Raw genomic sequence first — 23,373 nt, 5'->3', positions numbered from 1 at the left:
ATGAAGATGACAAATAAGGTGTGTTCGTCTGGTATTTCTAGTGATATAACAGCCAAGAAAAATAAAACAGAAAAGCTCATATCAATTCTATCCACGTCATCCACCTACACAAATTAACCGTTTTCATATTCAAGATTTTGTGTGCTAGTCATTTTGTCTAAACAACAGTACACTCAATAGTTAACATTTAGTCAGAAACACCTGTTTAATTTGATACATGAGTGTCAGTATACTTCTATATTAGTGAACTCACAATACATTGAAAGAAAACATGTTGCACATGCTGTTATGGCTGGGAAATTGGGTTTCTGGGTTCTGGATTAACCGTCGCGTTCAAAAAATACTTGAGCCAAATACCTGGAACAAACTGTACTGTCAAACCTGTAATATCGTGTCAAGTTATCTGCCAAGTCATGCGATGAGGAAGTGGTTCACCTGCTGTTGAATTGACACGCCCATCTATGTGAACAAGTGTTTCGGCCGGTCCAACTGACGTGTACATTAGGCGATCTGCGCGATTTAAAAGGGAATAAAAATGAAGTTAGTGGTTGTTTTAACCTTCGTCAGCATGGCAGTGATGCTCGGGATGTTCTTTCAGACTATGCGCCAGGAGCTGCAGCTGCGTCTTTTAAACACCCGCACGGCGGAGCACGTTTCTGAGTTCAAAAAGGGAGAGAAAATCATCGCATCGTTAAGAAACCAAATCAGTACACTGAAGACGAACCTGGCGTCCGTCACGGATCGGGTGGAGGAGCTGAAGAAGCGCAAAGCAGCCGCCGAACAAGAAGAGCAGACGCACAGAGCGAATTTGCTGACATGTGGCAAAGAGAAGGCAAGGGCTACAACATATCCCGCACATCCCAGCTTTTTCCACTATACCTACATACAGAAAATTAGATCACACACATGACCTTTATTGGCAAGCACTAATAAGTCAATCAATCATTTTCTGAAGCGCGTATCCTCACTAGGGTCACAGGGGGTGCTGGAGGTCTATCCCTGCTAACTACAGGCACCAGGCAGGGGACACCCTGAATTGGTGGCCAGCCAATCACAGGCACTAATAATATATATGTACATCTTATCTTTCACAAGGCTTTAGACACCAATGTGTTCATCGAGTGCTGTGGGTATCCAGAGGGCTCCTGGGGGATTTGGGTTATTTTAATGGTGTTTACATATTACAGTAATGTGTTATAAGATCGATTTTGGCTATCATTGTGAAAAGAACAACATGCCAAAATAGGACTAAAACCTGAGTTGAAATACTCTGCTACCATGCCATTGTGAATAATTGTGATTATAAATAATAGTTGAGACATCATTTTTATCAGTATTATATAGGCAATAGCAAGGCACATAAATAATTTTGCTTAACTTTGCGATTTTAACCACAAATATTTTTGCACCTGTCTTGTGTTAGGAAAGGACTGAGAGCAATAAAAAAGCCACAATGGAAACTATCGGCAGATACGAAGGTACAGTATGTATTGTGGTTGTCTTTTTACTTTATAGTAGTGTATATCAAATCTTGTAACGGAATATCAGTATTTACAAGAATGTAAACGTATGGGAGAAACTAGTGGGAGGACATGGCCAGATGGAGATCAATCATAGAACCTATGAAATAACTTTCATTTACATTTTAAAATTGCCTTTACTGCTAAACTTTGATTCAAGACTAAAATTAGACTGGATGAATTTCACTCTTTTGCTATCTTTTTGTCATTTGTTGCACTATTAAGATGATCACGACCAGAAAAAACAAAAAGCTGAGAAGCAATTGCAGCTTTTAAAACAACAGATTTTGGATCGAGACAAAGCCGTTTGCATTTTTGCTGATCCAAGCATTGCAGAAGTGAGGTAAGATCTGAAAAACATTTAATCCAAGCAGAGATATTATCTTTTAGAATGGATTTATCAGGGTATTTTTCTGCAAATTAACTATCCTTACTTTGTTGTTTTTGTTTTCTAGGACGTTGTGTGGTATTGATGCTTAAACAAACCAACAGAAACTCACTGTGAAGTTACCGATGTTCCATCCAGGACTGAGTTTTATACAACTGTGTTGTTACAGCTTTGAATTAGTTTTTATAATTGGATGTTCTGTTTGAGAGCCAATGTTTGAAAATGTCAGGGGTTTTTTTCCACCTCAGTGCCATTTTTTTGTGGATGACTGAAAAGTAAAACAATGGTAGCACACTTAAGATCATTGGCTCACTGTTCATTTGAAAGTTCACTGTTCCACAATTTGGCATTTGTGAAAAATGGCGGTCACCAAAGTAAGATGGAGTCGTAAAGGTATAGCAATGTCTTTATATTCCAATTTCATCTGTTCTGTTCTTGAAGTTCTTCAGATGATGGTATTTTGCTGTAGCTATTTGAGATCTTAAGAAGGCCCACGCAGTGTTTAATAGTTATTTTCCTTATGAAATTGACCATATACAGAAATATCTGCATGTTATGTTCATTTACATTTGCTTGATTGATCTTATATGCTAAAAGGGGACATAATGAATAATTATAATGTCATTGAGAATGGGGGAATTCTTTTGTCTTTGAATGAATCAAACATTAATGAAGATATACTAAAATAATTTATTGAAAAAAAGCTACTTTAGACTTTCTTGAACCCCATGCACGACATGTTTTATTTATTTTTTTGTAAAAATAAGATGCAAAACAAAGCATACATAGGCCCGAGGAAATTGAATTTTTGGTGGCCTGCTAGACAATAGTATTCTTTGTATATGATTTACTATTTTTAATAATGGAGAGAATGTTTTTTGTGCAACAATTTTGGAGGTTTTCAGCTTGCTCTGAATAAATATATTGCATTACTCCGGCTGTCAGGAGGGATGGTGTGTTTATTAGTTTCCAACAATGATAGGTACATTTCTATTTTTGTATATAATTGCTGCCTCTATCATGCCAAAAGCAACTTTGCGTCCAATTTATTGTGATGTACATTGCTCTGTTGTATAATTAGTTGTTGAATTCCATTTTTTATTGGTCAAAGAACCATGGTGAGATACATTTTGTAATGAGCAAGGTATGTCGCTTGTTTTCCTCTACAAGGAACAATAGTTATGAATATACATTTTATAAATTAATATGATGTAACAGAAGCTAAATAGGAACACACAAACTAGACACCAGCATTGAGGTGGAATTAAATGAATACCAAATCTGAAAAGATACAGGAAAAACCTTTCTGAGGTTGGTCTATAGTTGTGTTATTTTGAAAAGTACGATGAGACATAAAATACTTTCGAATAATATATTAAACATGGATGAATGTGGTCCAGATTGACAAAAGAAATACTATTTACAAGAAAGAAAAAAAACAGCAAACTTCACTCATTGGCTGCCATTGACATTCACAAAAAAACAGTACATTATCCCTATCAACCTGACAAAATGTACTACTAAAAGTAAATATTGACCAAATAAATACGTAATATTATTTTCCCTTTTTACGTTTACGTTATGAAGGTTACCATGTGAGCCATCCAATGACGAATCCCGGAACTCGAATCACGTGGGTGGAATGACGTCACGCTCTGCGTCTCCCTCATGGCGGAAGTCGACAAGGGTGAACATGTTTCCATCGAAAGTCATTTAAATCATCCAGTACGCATTATTTCAGCATAACCGGACAGGAACATGTTTTAAGTATTTTTACGGCAAATAACTAAGGGCTATTGGTAAGCTTCGTTTTTATCACCCTCACCAACTGTATACTGTACTGTACTTATGTTACGTATACTTTTTCCAGCCCTTGTCATCTCGAAGATGGCGAGGAACCTGTCACGGTTATTGACGGTTTACCAGCGCCTTGTGTCATCTCCATCCTTGTACCCTAACGTCTGCTCTTCTTTCCCATGGCTGTCATTCAGAAGCAGCTTTGTGCGGACCATGGTGGTATGGACACTTTATTAGAATGGAGGACTTTATTGTTATCATAAAATGCAAATTAGGGATGGGGTTTCTCTGTTGGACTGATTATATGATAATCGTGCATACATATAAGTCAGTTACCAATGCTTTTCACGACCATCCCATCAAAAACAAATAGGTAAATTGACCTAATTCTAGTATGCCTTTTTGGCACACATTTTCCCCAAATTATCTCAAGGTTCATAGTAATGTACAGTCATACCCCTGCTCACATTTTTCATACAAAATTGGGACACTTTGAGCAATTTTAAAGGATTTAGTTGGTTGTTGTGTGAGGACCGTGGAATGAATTAGAGAATTTATACATAAAAAGTTCACCTCCACTTACAAAATGTTCAAGATACAAAAAAAGTTCTATAACCAAGTAGATGTACCCCTGTGTAGTCGCCATCTGTCATGATCTAATCACACAAGATGAATGGACAAATAAGTATTTTATGTACGCTAGTATTTTGCATCCCTGGGATTATAAACATTTAGCAATATATTAGGCATGGTGAGATGGACTTTGTAACATTACCTTCTGGCTCTTCTCCTCCAGGCACTACCATTCTCATTTTCCCTCAAGCCTCGGGACTTCAGCTTGCCCAATTCATCATGGAGTGCAGAAATGATGCGCCTGTATGACTACTACAACATCCAATGTGATGAGGTAGAAAATGAAGCTGGGGAGAAGCAGCGAGGACCCTGGCGTAGAGTGCCCAGCTATAATCGCACCCTCAAGTATGCCACGGGTAATATATAAAATCAAATGTACCGACCGTCAACAGCCTTCTCTTGATAAATGTGCAATTGATCACAATTTGGATGGAGCCAATGGCTTCATGATGACATTTCTTCTGTTCTCAGGAGGAGCTTATCTAAGCAAACTCATTCAGTCCAAAAATCGACTTTTTACACGCAGCATCAAAACTACTGGAGCAGCGTTTGAGTATGTTATATTTATTAACAAAGAAGAGAAAAGGACTGTTTGCATTTTTCAGGCTGGACATTTATTGGAAGGCCCACCAGGGTGAGTTTTCATAAATTTGTTCAAATTATCATTTGTCTTTAGACTTTAGCCACACTTTTTTTATTTTAACTACTGAATTTATCCTTGAAAAAATTGCAATATATTTCAGATTTACATTAACGTGTTTCTTTCATGATACTTTTTTGGGGAAAAAAATACAATTACTTCCTATTTTTTTTGTAATACTTTATTTGTACTGTTTTAACCACTTTCATTGCAATTTTTTTCTTGGTTCTCCCTGTCATACTGTACAAATTTGGAATTGAGAAAGGAAAACTGACCAATTGAAAATATACCTGTATTTTCCAGGCATGTCCACGGGGGGGCAATCGCAACTATGATTGATTCTGTAACAGGCGCCCATGCAGCTTTCACCTCTGGAGCAGTGATGACTGCCAACCTCACTGTTAATTACCGCAGGTGAAATATATACTAATAATACTTTACTCCAACTTGCAGTATTTTGTCTGGCTATAATCATGCATATTTACATGTATATGTTCATTAATATGTGTTGTCCTTTTCTAAAAAATAAATCAGACTCATTATGTAATACTTCATTGTAATGGTTACACTGCCGTGTTGTGATTGACATGAGTATACATATATATTTTTTTAATTTAACTAATAATGTTTTTTGTTTCTTTTGCAAAGCCCCATCCCATTGGGAAGTACAGTGTTAATTGAGTCTTCCCTTGATAACAAGGAAGGCAGAAAAACATTCATTTCCTGTAAAGTGACAAGCACTGATGGCTCTAAGCTGCACACAGAGGCAACAGGTACCATCATTCACAACATTTTAATCATATATGTTAATTATTCAATTTCCTTAATGCTGTTGTTGTTTTTTTCTCTTTATAGCACTCTTCCTGTCCATCAAAGTGAGCCAGTTATTGGGAATGTGACAAAACCACCACATTTCTACAAGTGGAGGCCTTGCTAGTGTTTCTCTGAGTGGGGTATTATTTTATTTATAAGCATTTAAAATTGTATTACCCAAGTTCTTTTTGAGCGTACTTTCTGATTTGGTGACAAGTGGCAGACATGTTGACCTCCTAATCTGTAGATATGACAGATAGCAATGTATAGGTATTATAAGGTAAAAATGGACTACCTCAGTTTTGACCAACGTTACATATATAAGAACTAGTATTTTAACTAAAGTACCACTGAGTGCAGTGAATACTTCAAATTTCACTTAGCAGTATGAGTTATTTTCCGCAAGAGAAAGCTAAGTTTGCAAATGTGTGACTTATTTAGAAATGAAAAAGAGAAAAGTGTCAAAGAAACAACAATGCAACTAAGCAGAGGTTTCCATTGTGTTTCTACAGATGCCTTTTGTGTTGCACAATTCACAAGGTTTTGCAAAATTTATTAGGCACAGAAACGTGCTTATTTCAACGCAGGCGGTTGTGTGGTTTGTCGGTCTTTTGGGGCCCCCTCTCGTCTTTAACCTCAGTTGTACGCAGTTGGAAATTTACCTTGCGATCTTCAAATATGGTCACGTTATGTGTATTGAGGCTCATGTGGTCAATTGTGTAGAAGTGAAAGAAGTGCAGCTTGTTGCTTTCGGTTAAAAAAACTCTTTATCACACTCAACCAGAGCTGAAAGCAACATTATTTGCCCACCTCTTTTTGGTTTGCCTTTGGAGTGTGTGGTATTTAAGATTCAAAGTGTTGCTTATACTTGCAACAATAATATATTCGTTGTATTTATTTAGGTAGGTTTTCTTTTTTGGAATTTTTAATAATGGGAATCTTCAGTTTTGTAGAATTTTAAAATGTGGTGATTGTATAATAATCATCTTGGAGTAGTGGTGTGACAAGAGATTTTTTGAGGGGATGTGGGAGAAAAAGGGAGTAAACCGGAGTACCCATAGAAAATCCATGCATGCCCAGGGAGACCATGCAAATTTCACATAGTGAGAACCCACCTGGGATTGAACCCTCAACTCCAGAACTGAGAGGTCGACACGCTAATTCATTCACAGTTTTCCTAATTTAAGTCAATTGGACGCCTATCATCGTCACTGGTAGAAACCACTTGCAATATCAATTGTTAACTTTTGAATAGCTGTGCACTGAAGTGACCTGTTGGAATACTATTTCTATTATTTTGTTTACTTTTTGGGGATCAAACCTATGTAATTGCAACATCAGCTTTATGTATGATTCAATGCAATTTTACGTATAGCACTGAAACCCATAACACCAATAAACACTGATCATTTCCTTCTGAAAATCAGATGTTATTGTATGTGCATGTGTGTAAATATTAATTTCCTAATTAAAGGCCAATTTGGATTAACTAATGAGCAAAGTAGCATCACATTATATTTTCTAACCGGCCCAAGAAAAATCTAACACTGAAACTCGTAAGCAGACGGTGCTACTTTTGACTCGGCACTAAAGAAAAAATATATATAAATTTGGATGACTACTTTGCAAATTTTCGATTATGGCCATAATGTCTGGTGTACATTAACCGCGATATTTGAGGTAGTATTACTTTATATAAATCCCAGTTTCGCGACTCCTAAAAAAATTCCAATGCGCTGCGAGCAGGGTTCGAACCTGCGCGGGAAGATCCCATTGGATTTCAAGTCCAACGCCTTAACCACTCGGCCATCGCAGCTGTATGTATAAAACAAGATACAACTGACTAGACAGTAGAGGGCACTCATGCTGTGAATACGGGACCTCTGAGTTTTCCCTTGTGTAAATTGTTTCAGTCGGAATTTGATGGTTTTCACGTATTTTTTTGCCTACTATGAAAATGCAAGAATTTCCCCCCAAGTTGGTAACCTTAGTGTTCAGTTCCACTGCTATTGTCACTGGAGGGGTTGTTTCCTCCTCCAAGTCCAAATGGATTGGACGTCTATTGCCGTCAACGGCAGCTAATGAGTTGATACTCATTTATAAATACTCAAAAACGAGATTTTTTACTTGCTTACTTCATTTTATCAAATTAAAGTGGATACATTTCAAGTAGGCCCTTGCATTCTTAAATTTTTCCATGGAAAAAAGTTTGGACGCCCCGTATTCAAATGATCAGTTATCCATAACTTAAATTATCTTTATATGATGTTGCACCATCATTAACATTAAGAAATTAAGAAACTACATTGTGTGTTTGTCTTCCTCAGGAGAGTGGTCCCAGAAGACTCAAATGAGTAAGTGCAACCATGTGTGTGTGTGTTTGTGTGTTTGAGTGTGTTTGTGTGTTTGTGTGTTTGTGTGTTTGTGTGTTTGTGTGTTTGTGTGTTTGTGTGTTTGTGTGTTTGTGTGTTTGTGTGTTTGTGTGTTTGTGTGTTTGTGTGTGTGTGTGTTTGTTTGTGTGTGTGTGTGTGTGTGTGTGTGTGTGTGTGTGTGTGTGTGTGTGTGTGTGTGTGTGTGTGTGTGTGTGTGTGTGTGTGTGTGTGGTAAAGGTTGTGTTCGTGCTAGATATTTTTGCATGCAATGTGGTTAACGTCTTAGCAAAGGAAGGTATCGATTGCACCTGTTTAGAAGTTCACTGAAAATAAAGACACACCGTTGGAGTTGCACCATTAGCGACATGGCGGGTGCCTGTGCTCCATCTGTGTTTCCATGCACACAAACAGACACACGCATCTGACTGCACAACACACTGATAGCATCTCTATATTGTCTATCTCCTTCTTAGGTTGAACATTTGCCACCACAATACACCTGCATTTGTTATCAAACACGATGCTACAATACATAGGTTCCCAACCCTGCTTTAGCAAATGATGTGTACACACTAGGTGACATTTTACAAAATGCACATATGAAAAACAATTTCAAAATACTATCATAATTGTATGTTAATGAGCGGCATGTCTTTTTAGTGTAAATATTTGTATTCTGATTGCTGGCTGTGTTTTACCAATACCACATTTAAAATACTCACATTTGTTTGGCTAAAATGGTCATTGAAAAAATGTCTACCTAATTTTCCATTGGAATTCACTTGGTAAAGATCTTGTCAGTCCCTCGAAAGCGTGTTTTTTTTAGGAGGTTGCTATAATATCTACTGTAATCTACATCTTACCAGCATCACTGTGTTCGAACGCAGGTTTCACTGTATATTTGGAGTTTGCATGTCTCCCTGTGTGGGTTTCTTCCTGGAACACCGGTTTCCTCCCACATTTCAAAAGCATCCATGGTAGGCTGATTGGACACTCTAAATTGCCCCTAGTGTGAGTGTGCATGGTTGTCCTATGTCTCCTTGTGCCCTGTGATTGCCTGGGCACCAATTCAGGGTCTGGCCCGAAGACAGCTGGGATTGGCTCCGGCATCCCCCGCGACCCTAATGTAGATAAAGCAGTTCAGAAAATGAGATGAGATAAATATAACAACATTTTGTTACATTTACATGAGAGAGACAGTTTAGTAGTACGATGGCATGGGGCTACTATATCAGTACAATATATTATATTCATCATTTCAAAACGATTCATGCACTTTAACCTTTCAAAGAACTCCAAAAGGTTCCACTAACACATCGTGTAGGGTATCTGATTATTTTAACAACATATCACTTTTTTCCACATCAATGTGAGTGAAACTTGATTTTTTCTTTCTTGACACACTTTGCAGTGAGAAAGTCGACGACAAAGCTTTGACGAAAAAGTCCCTTTTTAAAATGTTGGGGGGAGAGGGGTGGATGGGGGAGTCCCATTTATTTGTCATTGCTCCCTCACAAAAATCCACTCATCACACATGTAATACACACACACACACTTGGAGGTGATTTGCGGCACCACCAATGATACCCAACCTGCCTCATTCAATAGGAGGTAGTGCACGTCAGATTTGGTGAGAGAACATTTGTGTTTGTGTAAGTGGGACAAACGTCTGTGACAAGTGCAGGAGTGAAGATGATGCGAGGTAGGCATCCAGTTCTTTTGTAGTTTACATGTGAGAAGGTAAAAAGAACAAACAAAAAATTAACAATAGGATCCATTATGGCATCCATTCACTGCACTGTATGATATGATTTTAAATATCTTATTCTCCCTATTGCTACTTAAAGAATTTAACTTTCATTAAGCTTGTTTTAGTTTATCGTATTTTTATGTTCCTTTTGTAAATGTGTGTATATATATATATATATATATATATATATATATATATATATATATATATATATATATATATATATATATATATATATATATATATATATATATATATATATATATATATATATATATATATATATATATATATATATATATATATATATATATATATATATATATATATATATATATATATATATATATATATATATATATATATATATATATATATATATATATATATATATATATATATATATATATATATATATATATATATATATATATATATATATATATATATATATATATATATATATATATATATATATATATATATATATATATATATATATATATATATATATATATATATATATATATATATATATATATATATATATATATATATATATATATATATATATATATATATATATATATATATATATATATATATATATATATATATATATATATATATATATATATATATATATATATATATATATATATATATATATATATATATATATATATATATATATATATATATATATATATATATATATATATATATATATATATATATATATATATATATATATATATATATATATATATATATATATATATATATATATATATATATATATATATATATATATATATATATATATATATATATATATATATATATATATATATATATATATATATATATATATATATATATATATATATATATATATATATATATATATATATATATATATATATATATATATATATATATATATATATATATATATATATATATATATATATATATATATATATATATATATATATATATATATATATATATATATATATATATATATATATATATATATATATATATATATATATATATATATATATATATATATATATATATATATATATATATATATATATATATATATATATATATATATATATATATATATATATATATATATATATATATATATATATATATATATATATATATATATATATATATATATATATATATATATATATATATATATATATATATATTGGCCAACAGCCTTAGAATGCATTGCTGAATTAGGGGATTCCTATGTAGATTCTATTGTATTTTTATCTGAAAGGGTTTCTTTCCTCTGCCTTGCTAAAAGTGTTCACATCAAAGCGCGCAGAGTTGCACATGACACATTTCTTTAACCCCCCTAAAAAAAAAGGTAAACAATCATTTGTGAATGACAAAACTAGGCTCTAGGAAACAATACTATATCCTCAGGTTGCCAGGTAGTTTTAAAGTAAACTTTTATATGCGGAAGTAATAAAAGCCTACGTAACACATATGGCTTTCGATTGTTCTGAATCATACTTTGTACTTAAAACAATGCAAAATATTTTACTTTTTACTTATTTTTACTATTTACTTCATCGGAATATGACACATAAAAGCAGAATTTTCAGTTGCCCTAATCAAACTGTTTGCTTTTAACAATGCAGCTCGGAAACAGTTCCAAATGACTGAAAAATGCAACATTTCGATACGCCTTTGTTCACTGTTTGTGACCATTTTCAAAAAATAAGTCAAAGACAAATATGAGACTTTTTTTTTTTGAAGTAATTCGTTCATTTGGTTTGTTTTGAAGATGTTCCCATTGTCATTTAATGGACAGTATTTTTAGGGCAAAAACTGCTACTGTCTAACAATTAAAGGGTGTTTTTCCAATTTAGTATATAAGTATTTTAAACTTGTTTGTGCTTGTGTCGGTGTTGTCAAATTTATTAAATGTTTTTCAACCTCTTGCCGAAGACCAATTTCCGTCACAGCAAAGTTGAGGTTTTTTTGTCCATTTTACAGTGCAAGAACAGACTGCTGACAAGTGTTTTTTTTTCTGATGCAGACCACCAAAACTGATGCCCCTCATACACACAAGCAAACACTTACACACACATGAAAGAGTTGTGCAAAGTGAGCAAGATATAATCTACATTGTGGTTCCTTCCTTCTGTTCATATTCTCAAAAAAAAACCCTCAAATAATTCAAATAAAATAGCTTGATTCAAAAAGTTAGTATAAATAAGGAATTTTGAAAAATCTTTTATTACATTGTGCGATCTCAATTCTTTTCACATTTTCACTTCCTATTTGTTAAATATTTGTTAAATAATTAATACTCAAATTTGAATCACTTGAGTATTTTATTTTCGGTTTATTAAAAATAGTCATACGCACAATTTGAGCAGTGCGTCAATTCAAGATCATTTCATATACAAAAATGAAAAAGTGCAATTTTAAATAAAACGTTTAGTATTCAAAACGCGATTTTGTGCTAAAAGACTCCAATTTTACTTCATGTAAGTCCTTTGCGTTCCATTCATCGGCAAAAAAATCTGTCCAATTATCTTGCATGGTAAGTTTCTGGAATACTGTGCGTGATTGCTAATGTGTGAACGGTGAAAGGTTGCGGGTCACGATGGATTTCCTGTTGTTTTGAGGTTAACAATCACAACTGAAATTACGTGAAAGCAATGCCGCTGATTGAAACCACTCTTTTCCTTCTGTTTCTATCCCCTCTACTTTTCCATCTCTTCTTCAGCGGTTGTTTCTTTGACGTTTTTGCTAGATCACAGTAAAATCATGCTTCTACATATTCATTCATTCATTTTCTGAACTGCTTATCCTCACAAGGGTCGCGGTGGGTGCTTGAGCCTATCACAGCTAACTTCGGGTGCCAGGCAGGGGACATTCTGTATCAGTGAACAGCCATTCATGCTCACACTGACTGAATTTAGAGTGTTCAATCAGCTTACTATACATGTTTTTTGGATGTGGACGGAAACCGAATTACCTGGAGAAAACCCACACAAGTCTGGGGAGAACATGCAAACTCCACAACAGTGACCTGAGATCGAACCCTCGACCCTGACACTGTGCCGGATCGCCTGCATATAAAAAGGAAATCATCCCTGCTTGTGAAAAGGTTCCCCACCCTACGATCTAAATTATGATGTGGTTGTAGGGTTGTCCTCGAGTGTTAAGTATGGTACCAGGAAAGAAGGGCACACACTGACACACTAACACATAGACTGCCTGACACAGTTTGACACGACTGGAATCAAATCAACGAAGCGTCTTGCCTTTTTTGCTCTTGGTGGTGGAGAAATCCTTAGATTTGATTAGATAACTTTATTCATCCCGTATTCGGTATGACAATACAGACACAGGAAAAGACATTTTAGACATAAATAAATAGGTAATAAATAAACACAGAAATTAATTAAAATATAAATAAATGAATAAATTTAAATATAAACAAATAAATACATGTAAATAACAATATATATATATATATATATATATATATATATATATATATATATATATATATATATATATATATATATATATATATATATATATATATATATATATATATATATATATATATATATATATATATATATATATATATATATATATATATATATATATATATATATATATATATATATATATATATATATATATATATATATATATATATATATATATACACATACATACAAATATATACATACATTAATAAATACATATAAATACATATATACATACATTAATAAATACATATAAATACATATATACATACATTAATAAATACATATAAATACATATATACATGAATTAATAAATACATGTTGATCAGAGCTGATTGACAGCGATCATTACCAAAGTTGACATCTAAAGAACCTTCGCCCTTTTTTGAGAAAGAATCAAATTTTAGTCATTTAAAAACAATCACATTTACTGTCAGATAAGCCGAGGCGCTTTGTTTCCTGCTTTATCATCACTGGGACCATCAAGACATAATGTCAGTCTTGTAAACACTAAAGAAGAACTACTTTGCCGAATGCTGGTTCTCAGACACATTTTTTTTCTTCTGATTAAAAGTACAACAGAAATGACCCAGATTTGAAGAACATGTTGAGGTTAAGCGCATTTAGGGCAGATGGCCATTACTGGCAATACTGCAGGAAAAGAGCATTACTGGCAGACATGTCCTCGATGAGCGAGACAGAGAAGGACTGGATGACAAACACCCAACTTGAGAATCAAGTCGACCACTTGAAAAGATTTTGAGGTTTCACACCTCTACATTTGTCGGCTCTTGTCTTTTCTCATTTCCATCTCCTCACAAAAAAACCCTGTATCTATTTGATGGCATTTTGGTCATATTTGGTCATTATTAGTGATAGCGATACAAAAAATGTCTTGTCCTTTCACACTAGTTTATGTTGACGGGGGAATCTATGAACTTCTGCATTTTTCCGACGCTTTGAAGCCTTTGGCTTTTACTCATGGATGGTTTATACAGTAAATAGTATAAATTCTGAAATATTATATTTGAACGAACGTGTTAATGGATTGCAAAACTATTTTTTATACAACAAATAGTATACATTCTGAAATATTATATTTGAACGAATGTATTATTGGATTACAGTTCATACTTATTTATGAATGAAATTCCCCATTTACTTGCGCACATATTTTGTGCAACTGCCATTCAGATAAAGTTAACTTATGCTATACTATACTAGTTTAAGGAATTCTATTCCATGTTACCATTGTATTCAAATATTTTAACCAAAACTATTTTGTGTCTGTCTCTTCAGCCCAGATTGAAGTTATCCCTTGCAAGATTTGCAGTGATAAATCCTCTGGGGTACATTATGGAGTCATCACATGTGAAGGCTGCAAGGTATGGCAGACATAACATTTCCTGCATGCATAGGAAAAAATGTATTACATAATTTTGCTTAACTGTGAGGTCGACGCGCTAACCACTCGCCCACCAAGCCGCGCCGTCAAAAAAAGTGCCTAGAGGTTCACTCACCTGACTTTGGTGTGTGGACTCGATTTCCGCTGGCGGCGGTATGATTGTCAATGCGAAGGGTTGTCTGTCTCTCTGTGTGCCCTACGGCTGAGTGGCGACCAGTCTAGGGCAGGGGTGGGCAAAGTTTTCGGCCCGGGGGCCACATTGACTTTAAAAATTTGACAGATTTGCCGGGTCAGCACAAGATACGATACATATAAAAAACTGCATCCGTTAACAGTACATATGAAAGATAAACAGAAAAAAGGACTAAAGTACGTATTAACATACTCATCATTAAAGTAAAAAGAAATGTATTAAGAAATATTAAAATAGCATTTAAAAAAAGATAAAGGGGAGGAAAAAAAGGAAAAACAAATAAGTACGGTACAAAAGATAAAAAAAATCTTTAGCATTCTGCAGTAAACATCACTTTTATCTACACAGATACTTATTTAGAATACATAGCTATCCCTCAAATATCGTGGATAATGTAGACCAGGCATGGCCACGATATTACCAAAAATATTACAGATATATGTATTAGAAACAGAGCTGCACATAGGAAGCATGTAACCCCCATGTGGCAACTGTCCTAACCACTCTTCTTCTGTTGCCATTCCTGTCATGCTTTAGGGATTTTTCCGACGTAGCCAACTGCCCACAGTGTCCTATTCCTGTTCCCGGCAGAGTAACTGTATCATCGACCGGTCCAGCCGCAACCGCTGCCAACACTGCCGTCTACAAAAGTGCTTGGCCCAAGGCATGAGCAAAGATGGTGAGGCACCCAAACAAATGAAGGACCCACAAATGCACCTCTGAATTTTCTACTAAATCCTTTTTGTAAACCAATGGAATTTCTTACTTTTATACAGCATTTCCCATGACAGTAGAGCAGACGTTCAATAAGAACATTTTGTTGTTCATATACTCACAGTATTTGTTTTAAGTATTGTTTCTACAGTAAACTTTAACATTTCAGGGACAGCTATTCAAAAGCTGAACACTTAAGGACTTCAACCCTTTATATAGTTGGTAACTATTTTTAAATTTCAGGCTTAAACCCTTTAAGCCAGGCATGTCCAAAGTCCGGCCCGCGGGCCAAATAAGGCCCGAGGACAAATTTTGACCGGCCCACGGCCTCTATCATGAAATCAATAATACACGGCCCGCCAGCACTGTTGACCACAGTATAAAATAAATGTGTACAAAAAGCTATTTTTCACTTCACCAGAAGATGGCAGTAGCCCTGTGGCCGCACTCTGGCCGCCGTGACCCTTGCGTCATTGTTTCAGCCCAGCCCATTTCTAACATGTAAACAAAAAAAGGAATGTTGACCGGGAGGGCCGCCGCATCCAGGAGAAGTGGAAATTTGAGTATTTTTTCACTGAAATACGAAACAACTGTGTCTGCCTAATTTGCCAAGAGACTGTGGCTGTTTTCAAGGAATTCAACATTAAGAGGCACTACCAGACGAAACATGCTAGCTACGACAAGCTAACTGGGAACGAACGCGGTGAAAAAGTGAAGCAACTGGAAGCTGTTTTAACGGCACAGCAAAGCTTTTTCACAAGAGCCCGTGAGTCAAATGAAAATGCCACAAAGGCAAGCTACGAAGTGGCAACGCTAATTGCAAAGCACTGCAAACCTTTCAGTGACGGTGAATTTATTAAAGACTGTGTAATGAAAATGGTTGAGAAAATTTGTCCCGCGAAGAAGCAAGAGTTTGCCAATATTTGCCTGGCTCGTAATACTGTGGCACGGAGAATTGAAGACGTTTCATTAGATATTAAGAGACAGTTAGAGGCAAAAGGAACTGAGTTTGACTTTTTCTTGTTAGCGTGCGATGAAGACCTGGACTACATACTGCAGTCAAGATCCCAGTATCACCCTTCACATTAGTGCAGGCAAGATATTTGTTAAGTCCTCTGAGTTGAATAAATTCTTAAATCTCAGTTCATTATTTTTTTTGTGATGGTCAAAATCACAGTTTGAATATGCAGTGATCATTGTTTTGTTTTCAGCACTGTTCCTACAGTGAGCATATAATAGTGAATAATATGTGATGTTTCACATGAACTTAGATATCCTTGATAGTTTTCTTAATTTTTTGTGGTTTGTGATTTCGGTAAAAACCTAAATGTAAAAAAAAATGTAAAAGTAAAAGTATGCCATTTGTAATTAAAAAAAATCCCAAAAAGTTAATTTGCATTTAATGTTAATGGTTCAAAGAATGTCAGGCTAAAAGTCGGCCCGCACACATTTTCACCTTACCAAATCTGGCCCTCTTTGCAAAAAGTTTGGACACCCCTGCTTTAAGCCTTTATAGGGAAAGTGATCATTTTTAGTATAATTATTTTTGAAAATGTTCTGATATCTTACAGTAGACCTTTATTATTCCATACGGCAAGTGACTATTTTTGGTCAGGGAAAAAAAAACACTACATTTTGACATGAGGTTAACATTGTTATTACTTTCAGCGGTGAAATTTGGCCGGATGTCCAAGCGCCAGCGGGACTCACTCATTGCTGAAGTGGAGCGCCATCGACTGCAACAGCAGCAGCAGCTCCAAGTGGACCCCCAGTCAGCATTGTCTTACCACCAAAAAGAGCGCCAAGACGGTTCCCCGCAGCTCCTTCAGCCCATGACATCCACCTACGCTTATAATCGGGATTCCGAGCTGTTGTCCTTCAATTCGTCCGATGTTCACCCCTACCTGCTGTGCTCCACAAACCAGCCACAAGAGTCTGATTTAATCTACACAAGCTCTGCTGTATCACCTCTGTCTAGAGCTCACATGAAGGGGGATGCCATGGGACACTCTAATATTAGAGGTGAGTGCCTTCCTGCTTAAATTAATTTTCATGTTTTTGTTGGCAGTCATCGGAGTTATTTACACATTTCTCAAACCCTCATTTATATATTGTAATATGCTATAGTGTGATATAATGTATCAGTAAGTGTGCTCTGCTGTTTTTAAACATTTTTTTGTGTCCAAACAAATATCATAGCAGTTTTGGATTCCCCACTTGAATATAGCTTTAAAAAACAAATGTTCCCCTGCGTCTTCTTATTTTCTGTTCTCTCATTCTTACACTAGAATTGGACTCAAGACAGTCCTCTCATGACTCAATGGTCATTCATCCCTACAGTCCACCAGAAGATCTTCGTGGCCCTTTCCCTCACTCTCTGCGTAATATAGGTGAACTATATGGATGGCTACAAGTTCTTTTTTAATTTTTCCTATATAATGTAACACATGGCCCATTGGCATAGTATTTACCATTGGTTGCAACTCAATTTGTAATGAGATTTTTTATTTTGGATTTTAGAAAGTCCCCTATCTGACAGCAATTTAGGAAATCTCACGTTTCAATGATTGGATGGTTGCTGTGCAATCTATGCGTCCAATGCTATTTATCATCCTTCTCAGGGCCCATTTTTTTTTGTTCAGATGAGCTGTGTGCCAGCATTGTGTGTTCCAACAACGATACCTGTCACTACCGGGCTGAGGAGCTGCAGGCGCTGAAGTGGAAAGTGTTCGGCAGGGATGAAATCCAAGCCTACCAGACTAAGGTAAATAAATAAATCTTGACGTGAAGGGCTCTCTTCAAGCAAAATACGAACTGAATATTTTTAAAGGCCAAAGGCCGCGGCCACAAAACCAAGCAGGAAACTGCATATTGAAGCTTTTCATAATGTTCCACTCTTCTATCTCATAGTTGTTTAAGAATAGAAGGACAGTAAAACCCAATGTGGAGCCCAAAATTGGTGTTAAGATGTTTGTCATTTATCTGACTTCAGTCAGTAGATCAAATGTGGCAGCATTGTGCGGTCCGGCTGACCGATGCCGTGCAGTACGTGGTGGAGTTTGCAAAACACATCCCCGGATTCCGTCTGCTCAGTCAGAATGATCAAATCGCTCTCCTCAAAACAGGTAAGTTCCCCTTTCATTTCTAACATGACTTGAAATTTAAAAGTGGACTTTTGTTTCAGGTTCCATGGAAGTCGTTCTGGTGAGGATGAGTCGCTTTTTCAACACAGAGAACAACACTGTCTTCTTTGATGGAAAATTTGCTGGAATTGAAGTCTTCAAATCTTTGGGTGAGGCTCCTTCCACTGTATCGCACTTCTGGAAGTCTTAGTGGAGTACTACGTTGTTGTTGTTTTTTTCCTGCAGGGTGCGCTGACTTAGTCGCGGCAGTGTTTGACTTTGCTCACAGTTTGTGTGCTTTGAAGCTTACTGATCAGCAGGTGGCTCTGTTCAGTGCTCTCGTCTTGATTAATGCAGGTAAACTGTCATTTTTTTCACTTGAAACAAATGTGTTTCATCTAAAGTTCTGATCTCTGGTAGTTAGCAATAGCCCATGTTTTTGCTTTACCTTGTCAAAAAGTGGTTTCTTACCAAAAGAAAGAAATGCAAGACTAGATGAAATGAAACCTCAAACAGATCACCAAATTTGACATTAACACTACATGTCATCATTTATTTTTTTACCGCATTGAAGGCTTCAAATATATTGTATATCCAGTAATGAAATTTATTGCTGAAGGATATTGGATTCCATACAATTGGATATCTATTTTCATTTTGAAAAGGGAGACGTATGAGAATTTTTTAGGGTGATGTGCATAGCTGGCAGTCATCTTGGGTTCAGCGACCAGCAGTTGGGAACTCATCTCTCTTATCTCATTTTCTGAACCGCTTTATCCTCACTAGGGTCACGGGGGGTGCTGGAGCCTATTCCAGCTGTCTCCGGGTCAGAGGTGGTGGACACCCTAAATCGGCAGTCAGCCAATCACGGGGCACAAGGAGACGGACAACCATTCACGCTTACATTCATACCAATTAGGCATAGGCAATTTAGAGTGTCCAATCAGCCCACCATGCATGTTTTTGGGATGTGGGAGGAAATCAGCGTACCCAGAGGAAACCCACATAGGCCCAGGGAGAACATGCAAACGCCTCATAGATGGACATCAACTGGATTTGAACCCAGAACCCCAGAGCTGTGAGGCCGACGCGCTAATCACTCGCACCACAGGGCCACCTACTAATATTATGTCTTTAAAAAAATAATCATTCAGCGTTTGGATTGCCGCCTGCAGAATTTAATTTTATATATATAACAATGTCATTTTTGAAGTTGCTGAGGTGTTCACCAGGACCACAACAACCACCATTGAGTATTATGAGCGTCATCATATTGTCATCCTGTTGAAGAGTTTGACTATTACAGTCACAGACTGCCCCCATGTGTTATTTTACCAACACTTTAAACTCAACATGACTTATTAGCCATCAACAACCACTGAGACTATATGACATACCTGTATAGTATGACTTTAACCCTTTTTTTTCATTTCTGTCAGATCGTCCATGTCTGGAAGACAAAAGCAGAGTGCAGGGTGTGCAAAGATGTGTGGAGTTAGGTCTAACGCACATTCTGCACAGAGATAATCGGGATGGTTTAATGCATAAGGTACCACACAGACTGCGATGGATTGATTCTAGTGCACATGTATGAATGTATAATTATCATTTCAGCTTTACCAAAGAATGTCCATGTTGCGTTCACTGTGCAATCTGCACACAGAGAAGCTACGCTGGTTCAGTCAACGCTACCCACTCACCGCTCACTCCCTTTTCCCTCCACTCTACAAGGAGCTCTTTGCTTCTGAGGCCGAGTTGATGATGCTGCCGGGAGACACACACTGACAACACCCAAGACGATGAGACCCTATTTAATAATTACAAAAATAGGCCAATGCGGCTTCTAACTCAAAAAACACCCTGAAATATTTAACATTTCAATCTCAGCCCAATATATAGAATAATAATCATTCACACGTATGGACTTAGAGAATCCTATTAGGAAGATGTCATAAATTCGTACAACCACAACATGCAAATTCCGTACTTGAATGCTGGCGCTATATGACAAATGCAGAACCTCATAACTGAGGGAGACCTGCTGACCATAAACTGTTACCCAAATATACCCATAATTCTACAAATGAAAGCCAGCCAAAGTGGTTTTATTTATTTAACTGCAATTATGGTTGAAGGCCTCTTAGGGGAAGCATCATTACAAAAAATAAGAGGGTAATTGAAATCCCCTGTCTTAAATCAATGCACACCACCACTATAAATTTAATGGCCATACTACAGGTCACCAAATGCCTAGTATTTATATAATAAACTCTGTATAAATGACCTTTATGTGAAAAACCATCACAAAAGCATGTCAATGGTGATTACGTATACTATAGATGCCAGAACATAAAAATAACTTTTCATCTAACAGTGTCAATGACATCAAAACATTATAATCATTGTATAAATGAGTGAAGCTTATTATATCTCTAAAGCTTGTCCGTGTGTTTTTGTTGTTTGTTTTTTGGATAGAATTCATTTTGATAGCAATCTTGCATAATACGATTTTAAATCATTATGTAAGATGTGTACAAAGCTTGAAATAACAACACCTTCAGGTCAGTCAGTATTTTCGTAACTATTTTGCTTTTTTTGACACAATTTATTTCTTATCATTCTTGTTTCTGGGCACTGTGTTATGTGACCCCAAAGCCTTTTTTCTTTGAAAATATATTAAAGCCAAAAGAGCTTCCTGCACGTTAAATGAGCATTTTTTTTTTTATGTAGTATTCATTGTTTTGTGTTGCAAATATTTCACTTGAACTGAATATTCAACCTGTAATTAAACCATTATTTCTGCTGGAATTAAGTTTAGAATCAAACAGCATTTGGATAAAATGTATTTAAAGTAACTTTCGCCATCAAGTAAGTCAAATGCTGAGACTGCAATTGCAAAAATGTGTCAACTATTTCTGTTTTGAAGGTTATGTGTCTTAAATTGTTGAGAATGTTGATGTACAACAATAACTTGATGTTCCTTGAAGTATCAAATAGACCGTGGGCAACTTACATAGGTTTTGTCGCCAGTTGAACCCAAACTATTTAGGTTAGTGTTAAGATGTAAATAGTATCTGCAAACGTTGCCATGTAGACAAAACAAAGGCCCATCCAAAGTGAGATATTGCATGGGAGCCGGAAGGATATGATTAAGAATGGCCTGACACTCACCGAGCTGTGTTTTATCTGCAATAAGCATTTTTTAATGATTGCGACATTACTATGGCAACTAAAACCTTTTTTATTCTTTTTTTTTAACAGAAGAGGTTTATGTATTTGAAAATCATTTAATGTTCTCTTTGGACTTTTCATGCTCTTTGTGAAGGATATGATAAATTTTGATATATTGAACAATGCAAATAAATCCTTACAAGCACTCATTAGAATTTTTCCTTTAAACATGTCTTTCATGACATTTTTGGATTTTTAAAAATGCATCAAAATGAATATTTGAAATTCTTTTGTCGTGGTGAATTTAATATGCGGTAAGCCCTATTTAAAGAAAAATAAGTTGCTGTTATACAAGTAAACAGGACCTCATATCTGAATGTGGTGGTGCTCATTTATAATACAGTAAATTATCCACACAGTTTTTGCTTTATTTTTCTTTAAAATGGAAGCCTGATAGTTAACATTTTTACACATCATTGTACACACAGTACACATTTTTGTGTTTACATACTGGGCTTTTATGATTTTGTCCTGTCACCCTTAAAGGTATACACACACCACAAATACTTTTGTTCGGAGTTTTTATTTACACTTTTGTTTCAAAAATGGTAAGTTCCCTATCTTTACCCATGGCATTTTAAGCAATATTTATTTTCAAATACTTATGCATGGGTGGGAATGTGCATCAAGATCATGGCCCTGTATTTTGTTGATTGTTGTTTATTTCATCATGACGATATTCTACAACGTTCATTTGTAGTTGCTGGGATTGTTTATAGGTCACATTCACTTTTCCCCTTTGAAATCTGGGACACCACTGTAACCCTGGACTCGTGATAAGGAGGAATTTAAAGGCCCCAAAGAAGGAGAACATTTCACAAGAAGACATGAAAAAATAAAAAGCTGAATCAGTCCAAAGCATATTACTACCACGCAATGCTTTACTGTTTTTGTGACTTTTCTTCGCTTAAGCTTTGTTGTGTTTCTGCCAAACATTCAACCTTGGTTTCATTGAACCATAACATCACAGTTCAACTGTGTTTCTTCCCACCTTGTTGCTCAGAAGTGAGCGATTGTTGTCATTTTTTTTAAACAACAACTATTTGCCAGATATCTTTGCAACACTTCAAATTAACAACAGTAAATATCCGGGAAGTACTTTGTTAACGAAAGTCATCTTAGCAATTGACACGATGAGGCTTGGACTTGCATGAAAATTGTTTATCGTAGGAAGCATGTTGTGTTGAAAGGTAAAAAATATAATTTGGGATATGAGTGGAAGTGAAAACAAAATCCACCACAATAGC

General features: G+C 35.5%; 3 protein-coding genes and 1 non-coding gene across 4 annotated transcripts; 3 read left to right on the top strand and 1 right to left on the bottom strand.

The window, feature by feature from the left end:
• Positions 1 to 445: 445 nt before the first annotated feature.
• LOC144199659 (uncharacterized) lies at positions 446 to 2,847 on the top strand. Its single transcript, XM_077721469.1, has 4 exons — positions 446 to 832; positions 1,424 to 1,478; positions 1,746 to 1,863; positions 1,976 to 2,847. Exons 1-4 carry the CDS (start codon positions 536 to 538, stop codon positions 1,998 to 2,000), a joined length of 495 nt encoding a protein of 164 aa, XP_077577595.1. The 5' UTR covers positions 446 to 535; the 3' UTR covers positions 2,001 to 2,847.
• A 685-nt stretch (positions 2,848 to 3,532) lies between these two features.
• Positions 3,533 to 7,217, top strand: them4 (thioesterase superfamily member 4). The gene is made up of 7 exons (XM_077720388.1): positions 3,533 to 3,707; positions 3,779 to 3,924; positions 4,502 to 4,694; positions 4,810 to 4,972; positions 5,282 to 5,392; positions 5,627 to 5,751; positions 5,834 to 7,217. The coding sequence occupies exons 2-7, from the start codon at positions 3,796 to 3,798 to the stop codon at positions 5,875 to 5,877; spliced, it is 765 nt and encodes a 254-aa protein (XP_077576514.1). The 5' UTR covers positions 3,533 to 3,707; positions 3,779 to 3,795; the 3' UTR covers positions 5,878 to 7,217.
• Positions 7,218 to 7,525: 308 nt separating this feature from the next.
• On the bottom strand, positions 7,526 to 7,607 carry trnas-uga (transfer RNA serine (anticodon UGA)). Its single transcript has one exon. It is a non-coding gene; the product is annotated as a tRNA-Ser (tRNA).
• A 2,248-nt stretch (positions 7,608 to 9,855) lies between these two features.
• On the top strand, positions 9,856 to 22,232 carry rorc (RAR-related orphan receptor C). The gene is made up of 11 exons (XM_077720463.1): positions 9,856 to 9,865; positions 14,692 to 14,846; positions 15,597 to 15,738; positions 17,442 to 17,795; positions 18,062 to 18,163; positions 18,416 to 18,537; positions 18,766 to 18,898; positions 18,958 to 19,065; positions 19,142 to 19,252; positions 20,335 to 20,444; positions 20,510 to 22,232. Exons 1-11 carry the CDS (start codon positions 9,856 to 9,858, stop codon positions 20,678 to 20,680), a joined length of 1,518 nt encoding a protein of 505 aa, XP_077576589.1. The 3' UTR covers positions 20,681 to 22,232.
• The last annotated feature ends 1,141 nt before the right edge of the window (positions 22,233 to 23,373 follow it).

The sequence above is a fragment of the Stigmatopora nigra genome, chromosome 7 (assembly GCF_051989575.1).
Source record: "Stigmatopora nigra isolate UIUO_SnigA chromosome 7, RoL_Snig_1.1, whole genome shotgun sequence".
Lineage (NCBI taxonomy): Eukaryota > Metazoa > Chordata > Actinopteri > Syngnathiformes > Syngnathidae > Stigmatopora > Stigmatopora nigra.
The sequence above is the reverse complement of the archived record's forward strand: the minus strand, read 5'-3'. Positions and strand labels throughout refer to the sequence as shown.